At 36.6% G+C, this 23,631-nt stretch overlaps 2 protein-coding genes across 27 annotated transcripts in view; one reads left to right on the top strand and one right to left on the bottom strand.

Moving 5' to 3' along the window:
* Positions 1–1,291: 1,291 nt before the first annotated feature.
* Positions 1,292–12,004, bottom strand: rpl5b (ribosomal protein L5b). Its single transcript, NM_001002106.1, is given in 8 exon segments — positions 1,292–1,457; positions 1,971–2,059; positions 8,701–8,878; positions 9,108–9,310; positions 10,877–11,011; positions 11,202–11,317; positions 11,411–11,480; positions 11,924–12,004. Coding segments are annotated over 8 exon segments (891 nt in total). The 5' UTR covers positions 11,927–12,004; the 3' UTR covers positions 1,292–1,360.
* Positions 12,005–13,155: 1,151 nt separating this feature from the next.
* The window catches only part of evi5b (ecotropic viral integration site 5b), a 75,070-nt gene continuing 64,594 nt past the window's right edge, over positions 13,156–23,631 (top strand). For 10 of the 26 annotated variants that reach the window (XM_087257316.1, XM_087257328.1, XM_087257303.1 and 7 more), the window contains exon 1: positions 13,985–14,162. Coding sequence is in view for 8 of the 26 variants with exons in the window: in XM_087257308.1 (XP_087113434.1) it covers positions 13,258–13,260 (3 nt within the window). In the remaining 18 variants the exon portion in view is untranslated. Of the gene's footprint in view, positions 13,261–13,984; positions 14,163–16,046; positions 16,196–23,631 lie in introns of those variants that run through there. The other 16 variants (XM_087257308.1, XM_087257298.1, XM_087257307.1 and 13 more) reach the window with 4 other exon arrangements.

Below are 23,631 nucleotides of genomic sequence, written 5' to 3'. Positions count from 1 at the left end.
AAAAAAAAGTTAATTTTAAATTAAATCAATTTTATTTTTGATGGCCCTCATTTCAAACCTAATTAGCTTTAGCACTATATTAACTTTTACAAGATGTAAGATAAGCCTTTGGTGTCTCCAGAATGTCTGTAAAGTTTCAGCTCAAAATAGTCATCAGATAATTTATTATAGCCTCCAGAATCTGCCCATTTTGTTGTTTGAATACATTGTAGCAGTGTTTTGTAGCCTGTGGCTTTAAATGCAAATGAGCTGCATCTCTCCACCCACCTTGCATGTGTACTTTTTCACGCTTATGTCAGATAAACAGCAGTCAGTGACAGACTCGGACTAAGCTGAAGTACAGCTCATTAATCAAAAAGTTCATGTATTTGTATATTTTGTGGTATTTATACAAACCTTTCTGAAACGAGTCACACAAAAATGCCTTTTACAGTACACACATACACACGCAAATATTAGCATTTTCTGACATCATGCAGCTGTAGTGATAGCAGTTTTAGATGTCAATTAGATGGCACATTTATGGTCTTAATGTTTTGAACTTACACATTTGTATAAAACCACATTGCAGTGGGCCTCAAAAGCACTAGGATTTGAGTCATATTTAAACATCAGAAAATTAAGAGAATCATTTAGATCAATCCAAAATAACACTATACCTACACACAGTTCTGTCCAAACAGCTTAGAAAAGTTGATTCTCATCATAAATGTGTCCATTTATAAACAACTTAATGGGACCTTGACATTAGAAATTTTGAACAGACTTGCTCTAGGCTGCAGAAGACAACATTTATATTTTAAATTATTTTTACATTCCAATTTCAAAATGATCTGCAAGTTATTTGCATAAATTACATTTTCAGACTTGACACAAATTTAAGTCAAAACCGTTACACTGCTGCTGTTTTGTAACGGCTCAATCTTCAAATTGAGGTCATAGGTTTTAAAAAGGCAGGATGTGCACAAAATGGCTTTATTTTAAATGGTAACATTTGCATGTTTTATTAAATATATTTTGTACTAATCGAACTAGCACCCTTATACAAGTTAGGACTCAGGGATCTTTATAATTTTTGCAATTTTAAAATTTGAAGGTGTTAATCCACTCATTCAGAGAAGTGTTAACTGCAGTAAAGCTTTCTGAAAGATTTAAGTTATTGGTAGTTTCCTTAATTCTAAAATGCTGCTGGTCTCCTGATACAGTTCTATTACAAACAGAAAAGTACAGGCTGTGAATTTCTTGCACCAACTATTTTACCATTTTAAAAATAATCAGACAAACAAAATAATCTTTTCTTTTATATTTATTAGAACAAATGATTTTTGCACAAATACAAAGAGGAAAGCAGGGTCGAGCTCTAGTCCTCCTCTGCAGCTTGTGCCCGAAGGAAACTGGCCTTCTTCTGGGCAACACGGTCTTTCCTCTGAGCCAGTGTGAGCTTGGCACGGTTCCACCTACAAAAAGAAACTCAAATTTAGCACAAATGTCCTCCCAGAGAAAAGTCCTCCAGCTATAGCACTACACTGACTATTTATTGAGAGACCAACCATGTTTTCCCTGACCAGCATTAGTTTAGATCATTGATTCACTCAATCCAAAACTGAAATTCAGTAATGTTTTTGCAGTCTAGCAGAGAATATATTGCTCATTCTAGAAAAAAAAGCTCCATAGTAGACCATTTAAAGCCACCACTCCTAAAAGTTTTTCTAACACTAAATGTACGATTAACCAAAACTGCTCTCAGCCCCGTCTTGAAATATGCTTGCATCAACTGTGCAAATGTAGGACCAACTACAATTTGCTCAGTCTGAAAGGGTATCATCATCAAGCAGCAGGACAGTAATTGTGGATGTCAAGTGTCAGTTTATCCATTAGACCAAATCAAAATACTTAAAGAAAAAAAAAAAAGCAAAAGCAACCTTGTCAGGCTGTGATTTTCACACAAAGCAACCATATGAAAGACCCACCTCTTCTTCTTGACTTCCCGCTTGGGCTTCTTTTCGTGCACTGGGTTCTCTCTGATTGCTGCATGGGCCTTTTTGTACATTTCCTCCATCTGACAAAGATAAAAACAAATAACTGAATACAATAAAATGGTCACAAGCTTTATAAGCTTATGTTATTGATCAGCTGGGCTTTATGCAATAGACAAAACAGGTGACTGATACTTTAATTAGAAAGCCAAGGATATTTACATGTCAGTGTTTCCCCAGACCTACTGCTATACATCTCCAAACTTCTAATCAAACACCTGAAAGCAATATGCCCGTTCAGTCAGTGTGTCAATTATAACCTTGCCTGCCTTTCATGCATGAAACATACCACACTCAAGTTTGTCCTCCTTATTAGTCAATTTCTGACAGACCAACAGGTCAGCTAGTTCAACAGCGCACATCTCAAATTCAAGCAGACAGCTCCCAAACTACCTTGACATGTTTATAAAACAACACAGTCCACAAGTCCCCAAATGCCAATGGTATCCTTACTTGATAGGCATTGTGTATGACAGAACATTGCAATTGACGTTCTTGCTAAAAGAATATAGCCCTATGGGATGATCACATCACATCTTTTGTAACTCAAGCTCATTCGAAATAGGTGCGGCAAAATCTCAAATCCATTGAGAGGTCTTAACTTGCACTTCCTAACTTTCATTCACCTGTTCAGAGTGGCAGTTCTCATATCTCCCACATGTTGGTTCTGTGATTCCAGAAGCCAGAGTGCTCGCATGTAGCACCAGTCACTTTCATTTTAACAAGAAAGCATACCTAAATTTGGTTCTTACTGATGGGCAGAGATGTATAAAGTACTAGAGAACCAGATTTAAGTAAATGTACAAGTGCTCTTTCAAAAAAAAAAAAGTGACTCGAGTAGAAGTTGAAGTGCTCTTTAAGCACCATACATAAGTGGAAGTACTAAAGTATTCAACATTTTTTGTACTTGAGTATTGCAAGAAGTTTTTCAAAAATAACTGAAATACTGAAAAGTAAAAAGTACAAGTATTGTGTAATGTAGTCATTAAAGAAAGCAGTGTAAAGAAATCAGTTTTGTTCATTTAAAATCTTTTTTTGGGGCTAGAGATTAAGCAGAACGAAAAGAAACAAGGCTTACAATTTATTTGAACTAGGATAACATTTCTCTCGCGCTTCAATCACATCTGAGATATAACAGCTTTCCGTAAACCACTCAAAATGCTATATAAACCCATTTTTGGACTGCAAATTACCATTTGTAAACGCTGTAAACGGAAGTTCTAAACATTCTACCAGAAGCCGCTGGTCGCTTTGGCACCCTCCAAGCAGCAACCAAGAAAAAGGTCTGTAATTGTAATGAGTAGGGGTATGAATCTACACTAGTCTCACGGTTTGATTCGGTAACGATTATCATGCCATCGATTCAGTTCAATTCGATATCTCGGTGCATTGACTATGCTTTCCATACATAAATAAAATAATGAAATTTTATATATATATATATATATATATATATATATATATATATATATATATATATATATATATATATATATATATATATATATATATATATATATATATACAGGGCTCGAAATTGCGACCATTTTGGTCGCATATGCGCCCGAAATTTTATCTATGCGACCATAAAATATTTTTGGGAGCATTTCTGAGAGTGCTTAAAATTGTTGTGTGCGACCAGTTTTTACTGCAAAATGTTCACCACATGCGCGGATTCGGGAGACATTCACGCAGAATTCATCTCTAAGCTCTTTGTTTGCACTTGGAACGGGAAACGCAGCGCTCAGGAATGGTTTTAAACAGTTGTCATGTCGACTTGCTGCAGTAAAAGCCAAGTCCGTAATGCTTGCCCCGGCTTCGCGCTCTTCTTATTGGCCCACTGCTCTAGCACTGAACGCGAATGATTGGTTAATATCAGCTGTCAATCACTCAGTCAGCGCCTTCTGGCTTCGGATGACAGAGAGCTACTACCGCGGAAAACTAGCGCTAAAGATGAGATTGAAGATAACGCGGACAGATTTAGTTTTAGAAACCATCTAGTTACAAATAATGACACATCTTACTAGTGATCATGTGCTGAATGTTAATCCACCATCTACACTTTTCCAAGAGTAGAAGACTTCTGTTGGCTTCAAGTCCGCTATGAAAAGTCTGTGGGATGGAGTTTTCAGGTAACTGTTTGCCACATCTAGCACGAGAGCTTCTGTTTAATCCTTCATATAATTGCCAGATGCTCTCCGCCGTGCAAGGGGCAGCTATATGTCAAATTTAACATCACGTACACCATCACAAACGGGCTTAACGTTACACTGAGTAAATTAATATCGCTAACTTACTCATGAAAAGACCGGTATGGCTATTAACATGACGTATGCATACAATAAGGTACAATATGTGTCAAAAGCATCAGTGCAATATCAGACAGCACTTGTGAGAACAGCACAGTTAACGTTATACCGTTCAGATCGTAACAGATTCATTCAAGCAGTGTGTGCAGGGCCGGTGAGCGCTCCGTGCTTTGGTCACTCAGTTATGTTATAAAAATCTATTTTCTTGTGATCACGGGATTTCGTTGAGACATATTTTCCTCACGCACGCATATTTATATTATTATTTTTTTGCTTGTTAGTTTGATTAGTGTTGATTTCAAATACAATAAATCTGTTTGTATAAAACTGTTTGTAACGGTGCTCATAATTGGTAGTGCGACTAAATTTTGGCTGATGCGCCTAACTTTTTAAAGTTAGGAGCACCGGTGCTACCAAGCAAAAAGGTTAATTTCGAGCCCTGATAGATATATATATATATATATATATATATATATATATATATATATATATATATATATATATATACATATACATACACACACACATATACATACATATACACACATATACATACATATACATACATATACACACACACACCCAACAGTTCCGTCTGGTTCTCGAATCTGATTGGCTGAAAGCCGTGACATTTAATATCAGCACCCGTAAAGCCTCTTTATCCTTTGTGTATTACTCCCCCCACATACATATATATAAATAATTTGTAATAGTTTTGTTCTAACACAGCAGGATATATGAACTGTACCCTTAATTTGATCTGCTCAAAAAAAAAAAAAAAAAAAAAAAAAAAAAAAAAAAACTTTTTGAATGTATTTATCAAACAAAACTTCAATACATGAACAGAAGACAGCATGAGCGTTTATAGCAAATAAACTAATGTAAATATTATCCCACTTTGAGCGCTGACAGGTGAGGTCTTACACCCCTATGATATATTTTTGTCTTCATCTGCTCAACAAAAAAAGGCTGTGCTTGGCTTTAGAAATGAAAGCGCTGTTCACCAATGGCAGGAAGAACAGCCGCGGTTACAGTCTATATGCTGTAAGTCATAATACGCTGTTATCACAGATAATCCATAATAGACAGCGGAAAACACTCACACCACAGGCACGCTTGTGTCACGATCCACAAGTATCGCTTTAACAGCCAAGAGGAAACGTTATCTTGCAAACACGCCAGCAGGTCAAATGTCCAATGTTTTACAGCATTTCTCCATAGAAGTGAAATAGCGGCTTGTGTGCTGTGCTACCTTCATTATCAATGAAAGACTGTCCAGCACACTCAAAAGCAGTTGAATTGTGCACAATTATCTACCTTTTTAGTAAAAGCGTTGTTTTTCCTCACCCTCGCCTCCTTCACCATTGTATTCTAATGCAACATTGCGCATAGAAGATAAATGACGTCAGTACGTAATAGGGATGCTCAAAATAATCGATTAACCGTTAACCGAAAGGGTGCGTTTGTAACCGATTAATGCTATCAGTTAAACGATTAAAAATATTATTTTATATATTTTTAGCTTGGCTGCATAAGGGGCAGATTGAATGCGCCTTTGCGTTAAGAGGGGCATCTTTTGCACGCGGCTCATCCCAGAGCAGCAGTTTGTGTTGTCAAGACAATTACAGAGAACTTTTAAAGAGCATGGTTTCGCTACATTCACTCTTCCTTGGCGGGGACCAAAATGCATCCCGCCACGGCTACATTACCCTTTCAAAACATTCAGTCATTGTTGTTGTTTTTAATAGCGGATTATAAATCGCACCAAAACGTATTAAAAGGTAAGTGGATTATAACAGCGCAAACTTTTCTGTAACCGTATAGTGCTGTGCGCTATCTGTTTAACCCTTTTGGATTACTCGCTGACTGACTGACAGGTGCGCGATGCGTGAGGACAGCAAACACGCAGAAGCTTTCAGTTAAGATGAACACAGTTTCTATAGTTATACTTTATTTATAGATAAAGGTATATGGCTCTGCATATAATCACTCTGTTTTGCTGGAGTTTATAGCCGTTTCGCTTTACTTCAAGACGCATTAACACCGCTCTGAAGGTCTAATCGCTGTTTTAAGTTATCCAGAGCTGTATGAAATGTACAAATCTTGATTATCACAATATTATTGAATATTACAATTGTAACAACAGACAGCAACACTTTTGCGTAATCGATACCCAGCTGATTCAGTCGTTTCATAAAAGGACCGCGCTTCTTCTCCTCTTTTTTTCCTTGTCAACATAAAGGCAGTGAGGTGCACCTTGTTTTCAGCCCCTTCTTCAACTGCAAGGCATACTTAACTTGCTGGACGATAACGTATAACCCGTGCCTACAGACACATTTGCCAAAGAAGCAAAATGGAAGAAGAATATTGCTGTTTGATACAGACGTGTTGATGCTTAACCAGCGATGATGTTGACCTAGATCTGCGTAATAAACGCAACAAATAGGCTTTACCTTTTATTTTACAGCTTATAAAAGCATGTATGCACATTAATGTAATATCATATTTAAACAACAAAACTGTTTACAAAAAGTCAACATATGCGCACGTTGTCATTGTCTTTTCATCACCGCAGCTCGCGCACTTGAACCGCGAGGGAGAGAGATGAAACCACATGTCAAGACATAATCTGTAAAATAATGATTTCTATTAAAAATGTAAAAAGGTTTTATGATTATAATAACAGCGGGGCATTAAATAAATGCATATTTTCCGTGGAGAAAGCAATTTGAGGAAGTCTGCTATTTTTATTTGACGGAAGAAAAACACATGATTGGAAAAAAACTGCATATGCCAGTTATTAAAAAGAATCAGTCAGTATTTTCGTTTGTAATAAAAACTATTTAAGAGTAAATAATTTAGGGCAGTTCTATTTATTTTATTTAGTTTATTTTGTTCTTCTGTGCTAAACACTGCATGTGCGTGAAAATGCTTGTTCTTGTCGTTCTTGTCGTATTGTTCTATTATTTATATGTTAGCATTTAAAAATAAATCAGTATTTTAAAATGCAATATTTAATGTGTCAGACACAAAACAGACATGTCAACTTGTTTAATATAAAATAGTAATCTAACCAGTTAACCGTTAATAACTGATTAATGAGCGGCGGTTGACGGTTAGCAAAATTAACCGAAATGAGCATCCCTAGTACGTAATAACCGATTATAATCTATTCCTGAACCAATATCAATAATTGACACCAAGTAACAAGAAACGATGCAGCACATAAAAAAATAAATAAATCATCTATCGGCGTAAAAAAGTATCAAACTCATTGAAATTATACTGAAGCAAAAATACACACACAAAAAAAAATACTCCAGTAGAGTAAAGATACAGCCTTTTAGTAAGTACAGTAGAAGTAGTTCTACTTCATTACTATACATCTCTGCTGATGGGACATTTACTTGAGGAACTATGTTTCAGCACATAGACAAGCATTTGAACATGCATAGAGCAATTAAGAGGTACAATACAAAACTACAATGACATTAAAGCAAAAAAATAAAATAAAATAAAAAAATAAATTTCTATACATATTAAAATGGTGGCAGTTGTACCAAAAGGTTCAATTTATTGATTGTGGCAGTAAAAACAAACAAATGCATACCATACTCTTTCACATATGGTTGCCCTTACTGATTGCCCTGCCTCACACCTGCTGGCCTCCAACACTTACACGTTGGTTTCAGATAAGTCTGTTAGTTTGGGACTCAGGGGTGATCCAGGACTTTAAGTAGGATTAAAGCTAAACTATGCAGACCTGTGTGACACCACTGCTCTAAATGTTGCCCCATGTATTAAATCATTCAAATCTGAAGAGGGTCAGAATTTATTCATTCATTTTCTTGTCGGCTTAGTCCCTTTATTAATCCCAGGTCGCCACAGCGGAATGAACCGCCAACTTATCAAGCAAGTTTTTACACAGCGGATGCCCTTCCAGCCGCAACCCATCTCTGGGAATCATCCACACACACATTCACACACTACGGACAATTTAGCCTACCCAATTCACCTGTACCGCATGTCTTTGGACTGTGGGGGAAACCGGAGCACCCGGAGGAAACCCATGCGAAGGCAGGGAGAACATGCAAACTCCACACAGAAACGCCAACTGAGCCGAGGTTCGAACCAGCGACCTTCTTGCTGTGAGGCGACAGCGCTACCTACTGTGCCACTGCCTCGCCCCGGTCAGAATTTATTCACTTCTTAATTGCCATGCCAGTATCAAGGCTCTCGGTTTCAGATCAACACAAGTCAAATTTAAAAATGCACTCAGTAAAGTTGTAACGTTAGTATCCTTTTCAGTAAAAGGAATGAGAAACGCTGTGGAGAAAGACAATAACAGCACTTACGGAATCAGCTGTGACGCCATTTTTGATGAAGCGAGAGAACTGTTTTTTATAACATTCTTCATCCTCCTCCATCAAGAGTCTCATGTACTCTGCGATGTTTAGGCCCAGGATGTGTTTGCGATGGACCTCTGCATTGAACTCCTTGCTCTCGACATCATACCCTGGGAACCTCTTGGTGCTTTAAAAAAAAATTGATAAGATGTAGAAGATTTCAAATTCATCAATTAACAAGCAGCACATGCAGAATTTTGATGATTTTCATGTAAACATGTCTTGCAATCAGTCCCGTCTTGAAAATCACATCAGTGGAACAACTGAAATAGCAGCTGTTCAGTTTCAAGTGGTGTCATCATCAAGACCGAATTATAATAAATAAATAAAAAAAAGCATTAAGCAAGTAGATCTACCTGTGAGGAATGGAGAGACCTCCATCTACAGCCCCCTTCAGGGCGCCGAACACCTTATTGCCAGTAGTGGTTCTGGCCAGGCCTGCGTCCAAGTAGCAGGTGAAAGCTCCTGGCTGTCCATCAATACTCTCCACATTGAACTCATCCCCGGTGATCTCCACCTGGCCATCGTACACCTTGTCAAGGCCAAACTTGTTTAACAGCTAAAAGAGAGAACAGTTAGTTTAATCTTTCTGCCTTCCTTTCAATTACCGTAGATTTATGCAAGTTTTGCCTTTGCAATTTTTCTATTAGGTGCCATATTAGCAAACATTACACAAAACACCCCAGGCGATTTTTTCCTCCCCATTTTAAGTGCAATTACCAATACGTCAAGCTCATTTACTTGCAAGGAAACAAACAAAATATGAAATGCCAACACCTGTAAAGATCTCATACGATTTACATGACTGACAAGCTAAAAAGTTATTTCCCATTTTATATTATTTACTGGTAGGAGCAGCTATTAATATAATTGAATGGTGTTGTCCTCCTAGGCATTTATAACTTTAATTGTCTTCATGGTCTAATAAATGTTTAGTCTGTAATGAAGAGCTTCAAAAGAAAAACATTAAAAACACCACAACTCATAACTAAACCACAAAATCACATAAGAGAATCTGTAAATGACACCAAATTATAGTAACATTGTTATGTAAATCTCAACATCAACAACTCATAACTACAAGTATTTTTTTAAAAGGTATGTGTGGCAGCTTACATTTAGTTCTCAGTTTAGTTCTGCGAGAACATGGAAAGCAGTACAAACGTTGCTGAATAACTTTAAGCCTGGAAATTTTTAAATAGTTACTTTAAATGTGATTTGACTCACTTTTAAGGGTGTTCAACTCAGAGTCGGAACAATAAATAGGTTTAAAAAAAAAAAAGAAAAAAAAGGTGGGAAATTTCTCAAACACTTTCAATATGAAAAAAGTACTTTGTTCATACAGATGCTGCACTTGCCCTTTTCTGCATTCTTATTTAGAATTGCTGCAATCTGACTAATTATCTTCTCTGAAATTCAACAATTCTTAACTGTCAGAATGAAAGATCACTTCATACATTTTTTGGACTCAACACCTGTGCAAGATAGACAGTTCCATGAAGAGTGTACAGACAACATTGTCCCAATATAATGTTATTGAATCATACCACCAGCAAGACAAAATACCCCAATTCTGAATTTACTTCACCACCACTTAAAATTAAATACATAAATCTTAATTATGTGGTTAAATCTCTAGTGGCACAACAAAATATAAAAAAAGTGAACTACAAAAATATTGCTGGTAAACCCACTCGAAGCACTTTCATTTCAAGTTCATTTTTCAAATGCACCAACAGGTTTGTCATAATTTAGCTGTTAGTGGCAGCATTAAATATTTTGTCAATTATTACCTTTTTAATTACTTCTACTAGATTTGCCTAATAAAATGCATTTGTGTATATTTATTTTTTCTTTCCCCAAATCCATCAATTGTACCCAACAACAGAGACAAAACCTACTGCCTTATTTTAACTGCTGCTACAGCTTTAACGATGCACTGCTAACTGATACATGCGCAGAAAAGTATTGTGAAAATGTGTGCACTGAATAAGTCATGCATCGGAATTCATATTTTACCAGCAGCATTGGCAAATATGGTTTTAAACTGCATGATTTATACATTAACCCTTAATAAATTGGTTACAATTTGTGAAGTCAAATTAAAGACATGATTGAAACTCACCCTGCGGGCGAGCAGCAGCCCAGTGCAGTAGGCAGCAGCATAATTTGTCAAACCCACACTGATGCCGTACTTGGGCAGCTCATGGGAGTAGGCTGCACACACAATCATGTCACCCTCGATCTTGGCATAGGCAATCTGAAAAACAAAAACATCACATTTGACTGTCAACACCTCAAACCCTACATGATATTTAAATAAAGAGGGAGAGAAAACGAACATTTTATTTACCATGTCTAAACCCATTGAAGTACTGAAGCTTTTCAGTACATCCTGCAGCATTTACACAACGCGCCAAGATGTAAATGAAGAATAGCTCTTAACCCACCTGGCAAACGATGTCCCTGTTGGAGAAGCGGACAATCATCCTATACTTGGGTGTGTTGTACTTGTTCTTGTCCTGAATGACCAGGCGCTTTCTGGCAAAATAATCAGTTTTTCCCTCTGTGAAGCAAAAGTAATAAAGGAAAATTAATAATCAAACCAATCTTACAACTTTCTTCAAGTTACATTAAGTTACTAGAATTCTGCATTTACCTCTCCTTCTCCTGAACTTCACCTGGTACCTCTTGAAGTAGGACTTGTTCTTCACTACTTTAACGAATCCCTGAAAGACAACACATGATTTTAAAAAGTTACCCACAATGCAGACGTGCACAAATAAATTCTGCCTAAATTAACAACAGACGTTAGAAGAGAGTGAAGGTTCAGAAAGCCTCCACTTTAACACTGTAGGTAACGTTATAGCATGTTAGCATTAAACAACGCTACGTTTAACGTTAAGTGTTTAATAGTACACTGGGCTTTTTGATAGCCTATAACGAGGCGAAAAAGACAAAATCCAGCAGAGATTCACTACTGCCTGCTTCTCTCTGAAACATGTGGGAAGGGCTTAAAATCAGCCATAAGGCCACGTTTGAACTCGGTCTTTCCGAGAAAATCGTGAACCATCCTTTTATTATCAGCCATCACACCATATTGTATTGATAGCAAACAGACGATGAATCTATAGGGAACACAATGGTAAAAGTATTACAGTGCCGTACTAACCATTTTGTAGACTTTTCTGTCTCCTAAGCCGGAGCCAGGAGCCAAACTGGGGAGTTTACACTCCGCTGCAATGGGAAAAAGAAAGAATGATGTGCGCATGCCCAGTAAATACGGACAGCGGGCACAGCGACACCTGCACATTTGGATGTATAATTGCGAAAATGAGGTAAAAGATATTTACGTTTATCTAATGTTTATTAAGAAAGCACAGTTGTAAAAATTTCGCTCTGAGAACAATTGACTTTATTTCGCAACATAGAGTGGAGTATGGCTTTCGAACTGTAAGCCTCAATAGGTGTCTGTAATATACTTCTGTACATTTTATGTTTGCTACTTTGAAATGTTTAGGAATGTACCTGAGCTGCCAGTTAAACTATAAAAATAAACTAGAAATATTACAAATTAAAATATTAATTATAATTAGTGACATTTTGAGGTCAAAACTGACAACCTATAATGAAGCTCATGTTTACACATTTTGTTTGTGTGTATAAAATCATGTTGGAATAAAAGATGTTTAGATTTTATGTATTTTATAATGTAGTTATTGGTCCAATTTATTTAGTAACAATTCATTTATTATAATTCTGTATTTTTATTTTATTTCATCTTCTGCTGTCCGCAGTAACTGGATATGTATGATACTATTATTAGTAAAAGCAGTTTGATGTTATTAATTTTGTTCATATCTAATAAGAAAGGTTGATTGAACATAAAAAGAAATTATGTTATTATGTTAATATTATGAAATATTAATATTTCTACATAGCTTTTAATTGTTTATATTCCAGTTAAATGTTATTTAATTTCATATTAAACCAATATTTACATCAAATTATACAACACTTAAGAAACACTTAATCATAATATGAAATCTGAGATATGGAGATATTGTGATGAAACTGCATAAACAGTGGTCATGACTGAGTTCTGGAGCAATTATTTTTTATAAATTCCTTTTTTTTTTTTTTTTACAGAATTCTCCTTATTTTTGTGTTTTGTTTATTTTGATGCATTGATTTTTTATGGACACACCTTACAATATGTGGACATTAACCTCATTACATAGAGAAAGTAAATCTCTTTTTGTGCTTATAATAGGCTCCACGTAATGCACTTCTAATAGGCTGGATAGCTGCGTCAGTGATGCATTGTTGGAGAGTGAAAGGTGTGTCCTACATCAGAATGAAATGAGATCAACGTCAGCACGACCAAGGAAAACCAGAAAAGTTAGTTGCTGTGTGACATCTTTTTACCATCCATGTATCGGAACTGCCTGTCAAGTCACTGACTTTTAAAGGATATCTACATTTTGGAAATGACCCAGCCATCTAATGGTGAGTTTATTCAAATATCAGACCTATTCATTTCACAAGGTCAGTCTATTTGAACAACATGTTAAAGAGAATGGATCTACATCATTGGTTTCTGTCACGTAAAACAAAAAACAGTGGAACGTTCTGGCTGTAATAACAAGATACACCTGGATACTTAAAAAAAACATTACAATATTTCATCATTAACTGTGAAATTATTGCTGTAGACACAAATACATTACATTGAACTGTCTTGAATTTGCTTAGCTTATATGTTGTGATGTTATTCAAATATAAGCTTTATGACCTAATTTTGCTTATGGGAGTGTATTGTGAAGAATTGCTATGAAATAGCTACATTTTCTTTTTTAAGCTTCCTTAAAATGAAAAGGATACCTTTCTGAATTGCATCCCTACATCAACCATCCATAAGCATGAAGATGCACAATAAACGTGTATTACACATTTCAGTTTTGACACAGGAAATGTTACATTTAGTTGTTGTTCCTGTTTTTTTTTTTTTTTTACTCTTTAATGTTTTTAATGGATTTATTTCGTAGGTAAGAGCTTGTGTTTACATGTAGTTTACTGTTTACAGCAGAGGGTGGTAGAGAGCTGGTAAGTCATGCAGGCAGCGCGTGTCTACGCATGCGTCGTGTCCAGCATAGCCCGTCTTCTGCTGGCAATGAGTGACTGCTGGAGGAGCTGCGGGAACTGCCTTGCTATCTGCGCATACACAGCCTTTATACATTCAGCCTCTCTATGGACTGGACTGTTGAAATCCTGCCCTAGTGTGAAAACTGACCGCTGACGTCGGGCTTGAACCCTCAGTGTGCGCGTGTGTGCAAGGTTATGCAACTTTACCTCGCTCTATGGAAAGTTAATATTTAGCTTAAACCCCTGGAACTGAAAAAGACTTCAAGGTAAACAGTTTGAGACGGGTTTTAACCCAATATGCCTGTGTGTCTGTGCCTGTTGCAGCAGGGAGGTGAATACCGACCAGCGTTCGTTGTTTGTTGTGGTTGTATTTATAGTTGTACAGCTCAGTTTATTTAGTTGTTTGATAGTTACTAAAACACCGTTTTAACATCTGAATAAGATTAGACAGTTGTCAGTTTTGAGACTCTTAAAACAGCCCCAGCTTCAGAGTTTGAGGTGCACACTGTCCGTTAGCCACCACTGCTAACTCCTTTAGCCTCAGACATCTCAATAATACACAGCTAACAATGGCCAGCGTGTATACATAACGTGTTATAAATTCATATAGGCTATTTTAGTGTAATTTCCCATGTATTGGCAATTTAGCTAATCGCTCAAATAATAGCTAATCGTGTAAACACATTCTGTATAGCGAATAGTTTGATCTGCAAGATGGGTTATTGAAATGGCAGTGAATTTGTTATTTGTAGAGTTATTTATTAGAGTTTTGAAAAACAGCTCTACCTTTGTCCAAAAATACGACAGGTCATAAGAGGTTAATACACGTGCGTGTGGTCAAAACATTGTCATGGATCACAGTGCCACGTTAGATGTCTAGGGTGGGGTGAGACCCAGCATGCATTGATAAGAGGAAACTAGAGGAGTCTGATCACAGTAAGCAGCACATTTAGTCCAGTGACTTTTGCACCAATCGAGCTTCAAGTATCCCGATGATCCGATGCATCATTATGGTCTTTCTGTTTTGTGACTACTTTAATTGGTTATCATTTGCTCGGATGTTACTATGCAGTGCTTAAAAGATTTTGAACAATTTGAGTAGGTGACTAAATGTATACCAGGACAAAAAAATAGATTTTTATTGCGGTCATATTCTCTCTCTCTCTCTCTCTCTCTCTCTCTATATATATATATATATGAAAAAGAAGTATGTTGTTCACATTAAAATGTGAAAGAAGTGTCTTCAGCATTTGCAAATTAGTTTTTTGCGTAACTTTAATAAAACTGTGATCATACTTGCATGTTCAGAATTTTCTAGTGTTGAACTCTGATTCAAAGTTGAAAGTATTTTAAATATAATCACAGTGTCAGGAGTAAATGTGTCAGGGCTGACTGAAGGTCTTTTTACATCAACAATTACACATTTATTAGTGGTGTTCTGTTTATTTTTAAGTGCATACTGCAATTTTGTTTTGCTCAAGCTCTTTAATGCTGGCTGGATTTTGATTGTCAAAGTTTTTCATCAGCTGGAACAAAATGTTTTGAGTATGATTCCCATGATATTGTTCCTATGTGTCATTATTCTGATCCATCATTTTAGTTATTCTCCTTGGTGTGAACAGGCCTTAAGACATTTCAGTAATTCTTATGCTGTAATCTGTTGTGCATTTGAATTTAATAACTATTTTTGTCATTTTGATTAAATGAAATTTTCCCAGAGATGGGTTGCGGCTGGAAGTGCATCCGCTGCGTAAAAATTTGCTGGATAAGTTGGCGGTTCATTCTGCTGTGGTGACTCCGGATTATTAAAGGTACTCAGCTGACAAGAAAATGAATGAATGAATGACTAAATGAAATCTAATGTAAACATATGCTACTGTAAAGGCCATGCAGGGTAGTGCTTTAGTTAATCAGTGGCATTAGGAAACCAGCCAAGTTCTTTGATGTTTTCTCCCCTTTAATTATAATGCCCTTGCTGTTTATATATTTTTTGAGAGAGATGTGATTTCTATAGGAGTCTGGAGTTTTTCCTGCAGTTTAGATACTTGCTTTTTCTTACCTTCATCCTCTGACCTCAACAAGGTTGCTTATAACCGTGAGCAAAACGTGAACCACTGGACCTTTAACTCTGGCTTTTAGTCATTACAGCTGATCCCTCCTTGATCACTGCTGATCCACTTTAGTTGTGAGCCCAACCTTCTTATTCTGTGCACTGCACATCAAACTGCACTGCTATGTGCTGTAGCAGCACTTTACTGGAATATGCAGTTTCAGGAAATGGACTGTATTATGACCTGAGGTATGTTTGTCAGTCATATGATAGATTTCCTTGATTTTTCAAGCTGATAATCTAAAATGCTTCCTACAGTCTTCTGGAAGAGAGCTTGGGTGTTTTGTTAGAAATATTAATGCTTGATGTTGACTAGAAGTGGAAGGGTGTGATTTTTCTTTTTTTTTTTTTTTGACAGTGGATGTCTTAGTGGTGGCTTGTGGGTGTAAAGTTTGGTTGCTTTGTAGCTGAAATCTTGTGACCAAATGACTTGTCTCTACTCGCCTTCTGGAGCGCTTCTTGTCTGTTAGTGGAGTTTTGTTATTTTACTTGGCTTTGTTGTATTTTGTCTGTATCCAGCAGTAAATCCTTAGTATATTCATTGCTGGACTAGAAGATGATGACTTGCAGAGCCTCATGGTTTTGTCTTGTTGTTCTCTCCCTCTCATTTGTGCTTTTTATTCTAGATCAGATCAGATCAACCTGGATGCAAAGGAGACATTCCGTTTCACACCTGCTTTTTTATCTCTTTTAACAACTTTCTTGATTCTTATTTTTGTGATGGAAGGATTCATGGGCCAATGTATTTTTAGGCTTTTCCTAATAATAAAAAATCAGTTCATATGATTTACATATGAACAATAAAAAACAAAATTGAGAGTAGCAGTTTTTATAACTGCTCTGATCTACACTACATGTTGTGGGACACACCAAGCTGACAGTCAGTCGTTTGTGCTCCGTCAATTAGAGTCTATTTGGCTAGTTTGTTTAGTGTGGTCAACACATAACCTTCTGTTGGATTATTGCTGGATTGAGTTGGCCCAATTCACCATGAAGAACATAGCGCTCTGATTGGTTATTCAGTAACGAATCTGAGACTGAGAACAAGGAACACAAAGAAGCCGACTGTAATTTCTCAAATATTTGCAAGTAAATTGATTATTAGATTATCAGAGATATTTACACAAGCAACTGTGGTGAGTGACAATTATGGCCCATTTCCACTGAGTGGTATGGTACGGGTCGGTATGGGTCAAATTTATCAGGCTTGTTTCCACTGCCAAAAGGATACCAATGGTACACTTTTAGTGGGCGTGGTGTACAACAGAAAGTTTCAGTTGAGGTCATTCTCGCTCTGGGAAAAGTAAAGCTATACGGGTCGTTCGCATATCATATGAAAAGCACTTCTCACAAAACAGATGCTCTATGAACAATATTTGATTATAACTGCAGACCAATGCAGAATAGCCTACTGTAACGTCTGCAATTATATAAAATAAATGCAACATATATAAACAAATATAGACTCTTTCGGTCTCTGATATGTTACCTACAGAAAAACAAGATACATCACACATTTGGTTCTTATTTGGGTTTTTAAAACAACATGCAACATATAGCCCTTTGTTTTTTCACGCGTCACTGTCGCGTTCGTCTGTTTCTGAAAGGATTTCATACATTATCATCATCAGCTCAAGAAGTTTGTTGTTTCAAATAGACAAGCACGTGAGCTCTCTCCCAAGAAAGTGAAACCGCTCGCGATTGAGATGGCCTTGTAAACAACAATAAGGCATCGGGTAGATTCTGCTCTTCTTTTTGGCTTTGTGGCTGTTCATCAAGATTGCGACAAGGTTTGTTTAAGCTTGGGTCGACCATGGCCCATTAATATAATTATATATATAATGTGTGTATATATAAATGTGTACATATTATGACAGTTTAATGTCTCAGCTGTTCGTTTAAAAACGGTGCTTCATTTGTTTTTATTCTTCTGGCTTGGGCACAAGCTAATGAGGTATATCTGTAAACCAATAGTGTTCACCTGCGCGTCTTACTCCGCCTTTGGTACCCTTTAATGGCACGTTTCCACTGAGTGTTACAGTACAGTTTGGTACGCTTTTATGGCCGTTTTCACTGTCAAAAGGTGTACCGAACCAAATCGTACCGTACCACTTTTTCGGGACCCTTTGAAAGGGTCCTAAACACAAGAAAGGGTACCAAAAGGCGGAGCTAGACGTGCAGCTGAATGCTATTGGTTTACAAAAGAGATACGTCATTCACTTACAACAAGCCAGAATGTAAACAAAGGACCCGCTATGTTTGAAATACACAGCGAGAGATTACAGTGGAATTATATATTCATATATCATCGTCCTAATGAACAGCCACACAGCCATGGAGTAGAGCAGAATCTACCCTGTGCCTCGCAGTTTTATAATAATAACGCGCGCTTGATTATTGACAAGCTTTGGAAACCTGATCCCGTGAGAAGCTGACAAACGCGAGAATGATACATTCAGAAAGAAAAGGACAAACGTGAGTGTGGAGCGTGGAAAAAAGCCGGGACAAAAGGAGCACGTTATTTCTTCAGCAAACGTGAACAAACTGCCATATTTTAATTATTATCATCACCTTTTGGAATAACATGAAATGGGAATGATGGAATTACTCTCTAACAGAGGCTACATGACATGTGCTGCTGAAGATTGCAGACACAGATGAGAGGTTTTCACTGACTGTAGGCTATACTTTGTGTTGTTTTGAACCTAATTAAGGACGAAATGTACGATGTGTGTAGTTTTTCTGTAGTTGGTAACATATCGGAGACTGTAAGGGGCTGTATGTGTTCATATATGTTCATTTATTTATTTATTTATTTATTTTATATAACGTTACAGTAGGCGATTTTGTACTGTCATTGATCTGCAGTTATAATCAACTCCTGTTTATAGAAAAGTTAGTAATAAACCTTTATACAGAAGTATTTATGTGTGTAATGCATCTGTTTTGTGAGAAGTTCGTTTAATATGATTTGTGAACGACCTGTGCAGCTTTACTGTAGACATTTCCTCGAGCGAGAATGATGCGACTGAAACTTTGTCTTACACCACGCCCACCAAAAGGGTACCCTTTATAGTGGAAACGCAAGCCTGATAAAGGTGACCCGTACCGACCCGAACAGTACCATACTGTACCAGTCAGTAGAAACGAGCCATAAGTGTGCTAGGTATCCTTTCGAAAGGTTACCCAAAAAGACAGTGGAAACAGCCATAAAAGCATACAGTACCACTTAGTGGAAACTGGTTATTACTATGTTAATGGTACTAAATGCTTTGTGTTCATTTAATTTTCTTTTCCTTTGTTGAATGAAAAAAAAAACAGAAACAGATTACTGCCCTCCACAGGTGTGGAAAAGCATGTCCTTTTGCAGGTGCAGAACACTCTTCATTTGGTGTGTTCATTTGCAACTTTTTTTTTGTCCAGATAAGACCAGAGGCAAGCCGACAACGTAGTTGGTTTTCCAACTGCCCTTGAATAAGTGAGTCTAATAATTGTCCATGATCCTTTAAATCTATTCATCTTATTGATCATCGATTAAGCATATGGCATGCATATGCTGTGTGTTTAGCATGTAAGGAAAAAACCTGAATGAGCAATCGAGATTATTAAAAAAAAATCTGCAGTACTTTGAAGGTTATGCACAATGGGGGATCAGTTTATTCTTTATGTGGGTGTCAGTTAGGTTCTATATAGATTTTAGCAAATACAAATGTGACCTTGTTGATTGTAGCTACAGTGATATGAGAGATAAACCATAATAGTTTGAGTGCTGTGCTTGACTCCGCTAAACTCAGAAAGTTGCAGCTAGGCGGTTATTCCTCCATTGCTCTTGTCCAATCTGAAATGATCTGTCATTCAGCTCAACTTAAACCCTTATCATATCACACCGAATGTGTTTTTGCTGTCAAAAAGGTGCCTTTTAAAAACGGCAAGCAGGCATTTTGCATACTGTTTATGTGCCCAGAGTTCTGAGCTCTGAGCACCTGCAGTTCTGGAAAAAGTGCCTGATACCATGTGCTCCAGCACCAATATTGTTGATACAGTGGTTGTATAGGAACACAAAATGAGCAGCACACTATATTAAGTCAATAAAGTGGCAGTGCATTGTATTACAACATCCCTCAGTAAGTTAAACAGCAAGTCACTACTATAGCTCTGCAGAATAACAGCTCCCTCTAGGTCCTAATACATGTCTTGTTTCATGTCTGATTCACATAGGGCCACTACTACCACAAGAAAAATTAAAATAAAATACACAAGTTATATAAATTATACCAAAAAGGCTTAGTGTTGTTTGATATATTGATCAGAATATACAAAAAAAGATTGACTTATAGACACTAATCATATAGATAATAATTTAGTATCTGCTTTATTAAAACTTTTGCTACCAAGCATCCCCCACTGTTTCCTGTTGTTTTCCACATGAGAAATGTTTCAGGGGCTGCTGTGTTACCTAAATAATTGAAAGCACAGGGAATAAAAATCTCAAACTTGACTCAAAATAACACTTCTCAAAAACACAAACAGAAAGGAGTCAAAAAGGAGTTTCAAAAAGTTGGGAAAGATCAGATATTGTGTGTCCCTACTATAATTAAAAAGGTCTTAATAAAAAGAGAGAAAAACTTGATAAAGAGATAATGAAAAACAGTTTTTCATACTCTGTAATAGAATTTTGGTTGTACCACCCACCCCTAGAATATGTAATATAAAACTGAAATAATATCCATGTGAGGTATATAGAATAGGTGGATTGTGTTAATAACTATAAATGAAATAAACAATGGGGTGTACATTCATGAATAATAATTGACCTTTTCTGTTATTCTGTGCACAATATCCTATGTACATATTGAGACATGATAATAACACATCTATACATGCAGTGTATATCTGAGAAGCAAGTATTGGTGCATCATACTTTAGTCTTTACATTTATTAATTAAATGGTTCTATTAAAATATTGACAATTCCATCCTACAAGCTGTTTATTTATAGTAAAAAAGCATAATCAAATAATTTGTTAATTATAAAATGATCATTCCTATATATCTAGTTTGAATGTAATGCTAATTTGTTGTGTTTTTTGCTTTAAGACCAAATCAATTTTAGACAGCAAAGTAAATCCTGTCTGGCTAGAGCACTTCAACAGGACTTCCTGTAATGTTTAACAATTTAGGTCTGTAGGTAGAGAGTAGGTTATTTGTAGCTGTTTAAATACATTTAACCACATGAGAAATCTGATAGAATGTTTTGAAAGTGAGTGGCTGCTTCTGGAAATGGTCAAAAGTGGAACTTGTGTTTGCTTTCCAGATAAGCTTCTTCTCTTTTCTTAAGAATATGTTAACATCTCAGTCTGCATGACAGAGGGAATTTCTTGCCAGGCAGTAGTCCACAGACGTAAGCAAACCAGTATATACCCTCACAGCAAAGTGCTTACCCAGAAAAAGAGAGGAAAGACATAATGCTACAAAAATAAATCTGCTTAGCAGCGTATCCTGAATGTCTTTGGCTTGTCTTGCACAATAAATAGCAGTTTTTATCTATCAGTGACAGCCACCTTTTAATCTCAGTATCACATGTTTGCCTCTTATTGTCATTCCCTCTGACAGACAATATGGAAATCTGGAAGTGCAGCTTTTATTTGTGATTGTTGTTGTAGAAGATCATTAAATAGGATGATACCTGTGAGATGGCCTTCTGCTGCAAGCTCTTACAGAAGACATCTTTAAACTTAGTGTGTTTTGAAGACTTTAGACATTCCATTGCAATTTGTCCTACACGTGTGCTTGTAAATCAGTGCTTTAGTTTTACATAATATGGGAGCAAGCCATCTGGGCAATGAGAGAACTCATCGACTATACATGAAGTGATCATCTGCTGTTTATGCAAAGTGCATTTTGATGGAAAATTCAGGTTAAAATAAAATGTAAGCTCTCTGGCACAGCAAAGGAAGTCAAAAGCAGAAATGTGACTTGCATGATTTGTTCTGTTAGATGTTTATTTGAGGATTTCCCCCCCTCCCATTTAGATTAATTTTTTTATGCGTTACACATTCTACATTAAACATAAAACAAAATACATTTTTATTTAAATGCTAATATGTCCATTAAATCCAATTTTGCATTCAAATATAATCAAAGTGCAAAGTTTGTTTTTGTCTGTAACAGAAAGATTTAAATTTATTTTTCATGAGATTGCAAATAATGCTGACCATCCAACCAATAAGATTGGATAAGATACAAACCTAAAAGAGCACATGTCACTTCGCTACTCATTCGTTTGCACTGGCTGCCAGTTGCTGCTCGCATCAAATTTAAAGCACTGATGTTTGCTTACAAAGCGATTTCTGGCTGCGCCCCTTCTTATCTGCTCTCACTTCTGTAGATCTATAGGCCCTCCAGAAACTTGCGTTCTGTGAATGAACATCGCCTCGTGGTTCCATCCCAAAGAGGGAAGAAAACGCTTTCCCGAGCGCTTAATCTGCCCAGTTGGTGGAATGAACTCCCTAACTGCATCAGAACGGCAGAGTCACTCGCTGTCTTCAAAAAGCGACTAAAAACTCAACTATTTAGGGCCCTATCATACACCCGGCGCAATGGGGCGCAATAGTTTTTTACTACTTTAAGCTTGGCGCAAGGGTCATTTTGAGGCATTGCGCCACGCTGTTTCAATAGTAAATGCATTTGCGCTCAAATGTGCGCCCATAGGCGTTCTGGTCTAAAAAAGCAGGCGTGTTTTGGCGCGTTGCTATTTTGAGAAACTGTAAATAGTCTGATCTTTAGACCAGAACAAAGTCGGTCTATTGTCTGGCGCAAAGTGCGCCTGGCTTACACACTACACACAAGATGCATACGCAAATATCTTTACATATGAAATATATATAATATATTAAGGATATATATATATAGGATATAAATATAAATGATTAAAATATTACAAAACATATTAATTTCTAGCCTACATGAATTTAAAAACCACTGCCTTCATCTTCGTCTTCATCGTAGGAGGCTTTTTCAGTTCATTCAAGTTACGTTTGTATAATGTTATTATTATTAGCAGTATTATTTATTATATCCATATTTATATTTGTTTCATTAAAAACAAGCTTAGATTTGTCCACCTGTCAGGTTTTAGACCATATGGGGCATAGCAGGTGTATTTGGAAATAACTCAGTATTTTGACCAAACTTTGTTATTAATAATCATTTATTCGTTTGCTGGAAATTAGAACTGAATTTAGAAATAGTTTTGAATCTTTTCGCTTAACAAACGAAATTAATTATTTATAGGCTAATTGATGTCTGTGCATAAAGGTTTCCCTATCCAAGAGCGAAAGTGAAAGTAGTTCCATTATCTCTCATTTTCACGCAGTAGATGCTCTGTTTAACAGTTTTCTGTAAAAAAAACTGTCAACTGTTAACTGTTTGCTTGTGAAATGCTCATTTTTTCCACTTAGACTTACTTTGCGTCCTGTAAATAGCGAATGCGCTCTTGGCGCGACGCAGCTGGGTCTTAAAGGGAATGGAAGATGAGACTCTAATTGGTTTATTCTCAAAACACACCTAAAACTCATTAAGAAAATAAACTCAACCCTTTTAGACCATGCGTCCTGGCGCAAGGCA

Source organism: Danio rerio, chromosome 6 (genome assembly GCF_052040795.2).
Source record: "Danio rerio strain M-AB ecotype USA chromosome 6, GRCz13ab, whole genome shotgun sequence".
In the NCBI taxonomy this organism is placed as follows: Eukaryota; Metazoa; Chordata; class Actinopteri; order Cypriniformes; family Danionidae; genus Danio; species Danio rerio.
This window is presented reverse-complemented; position numbering and strand designations above follow the sequence as displayed.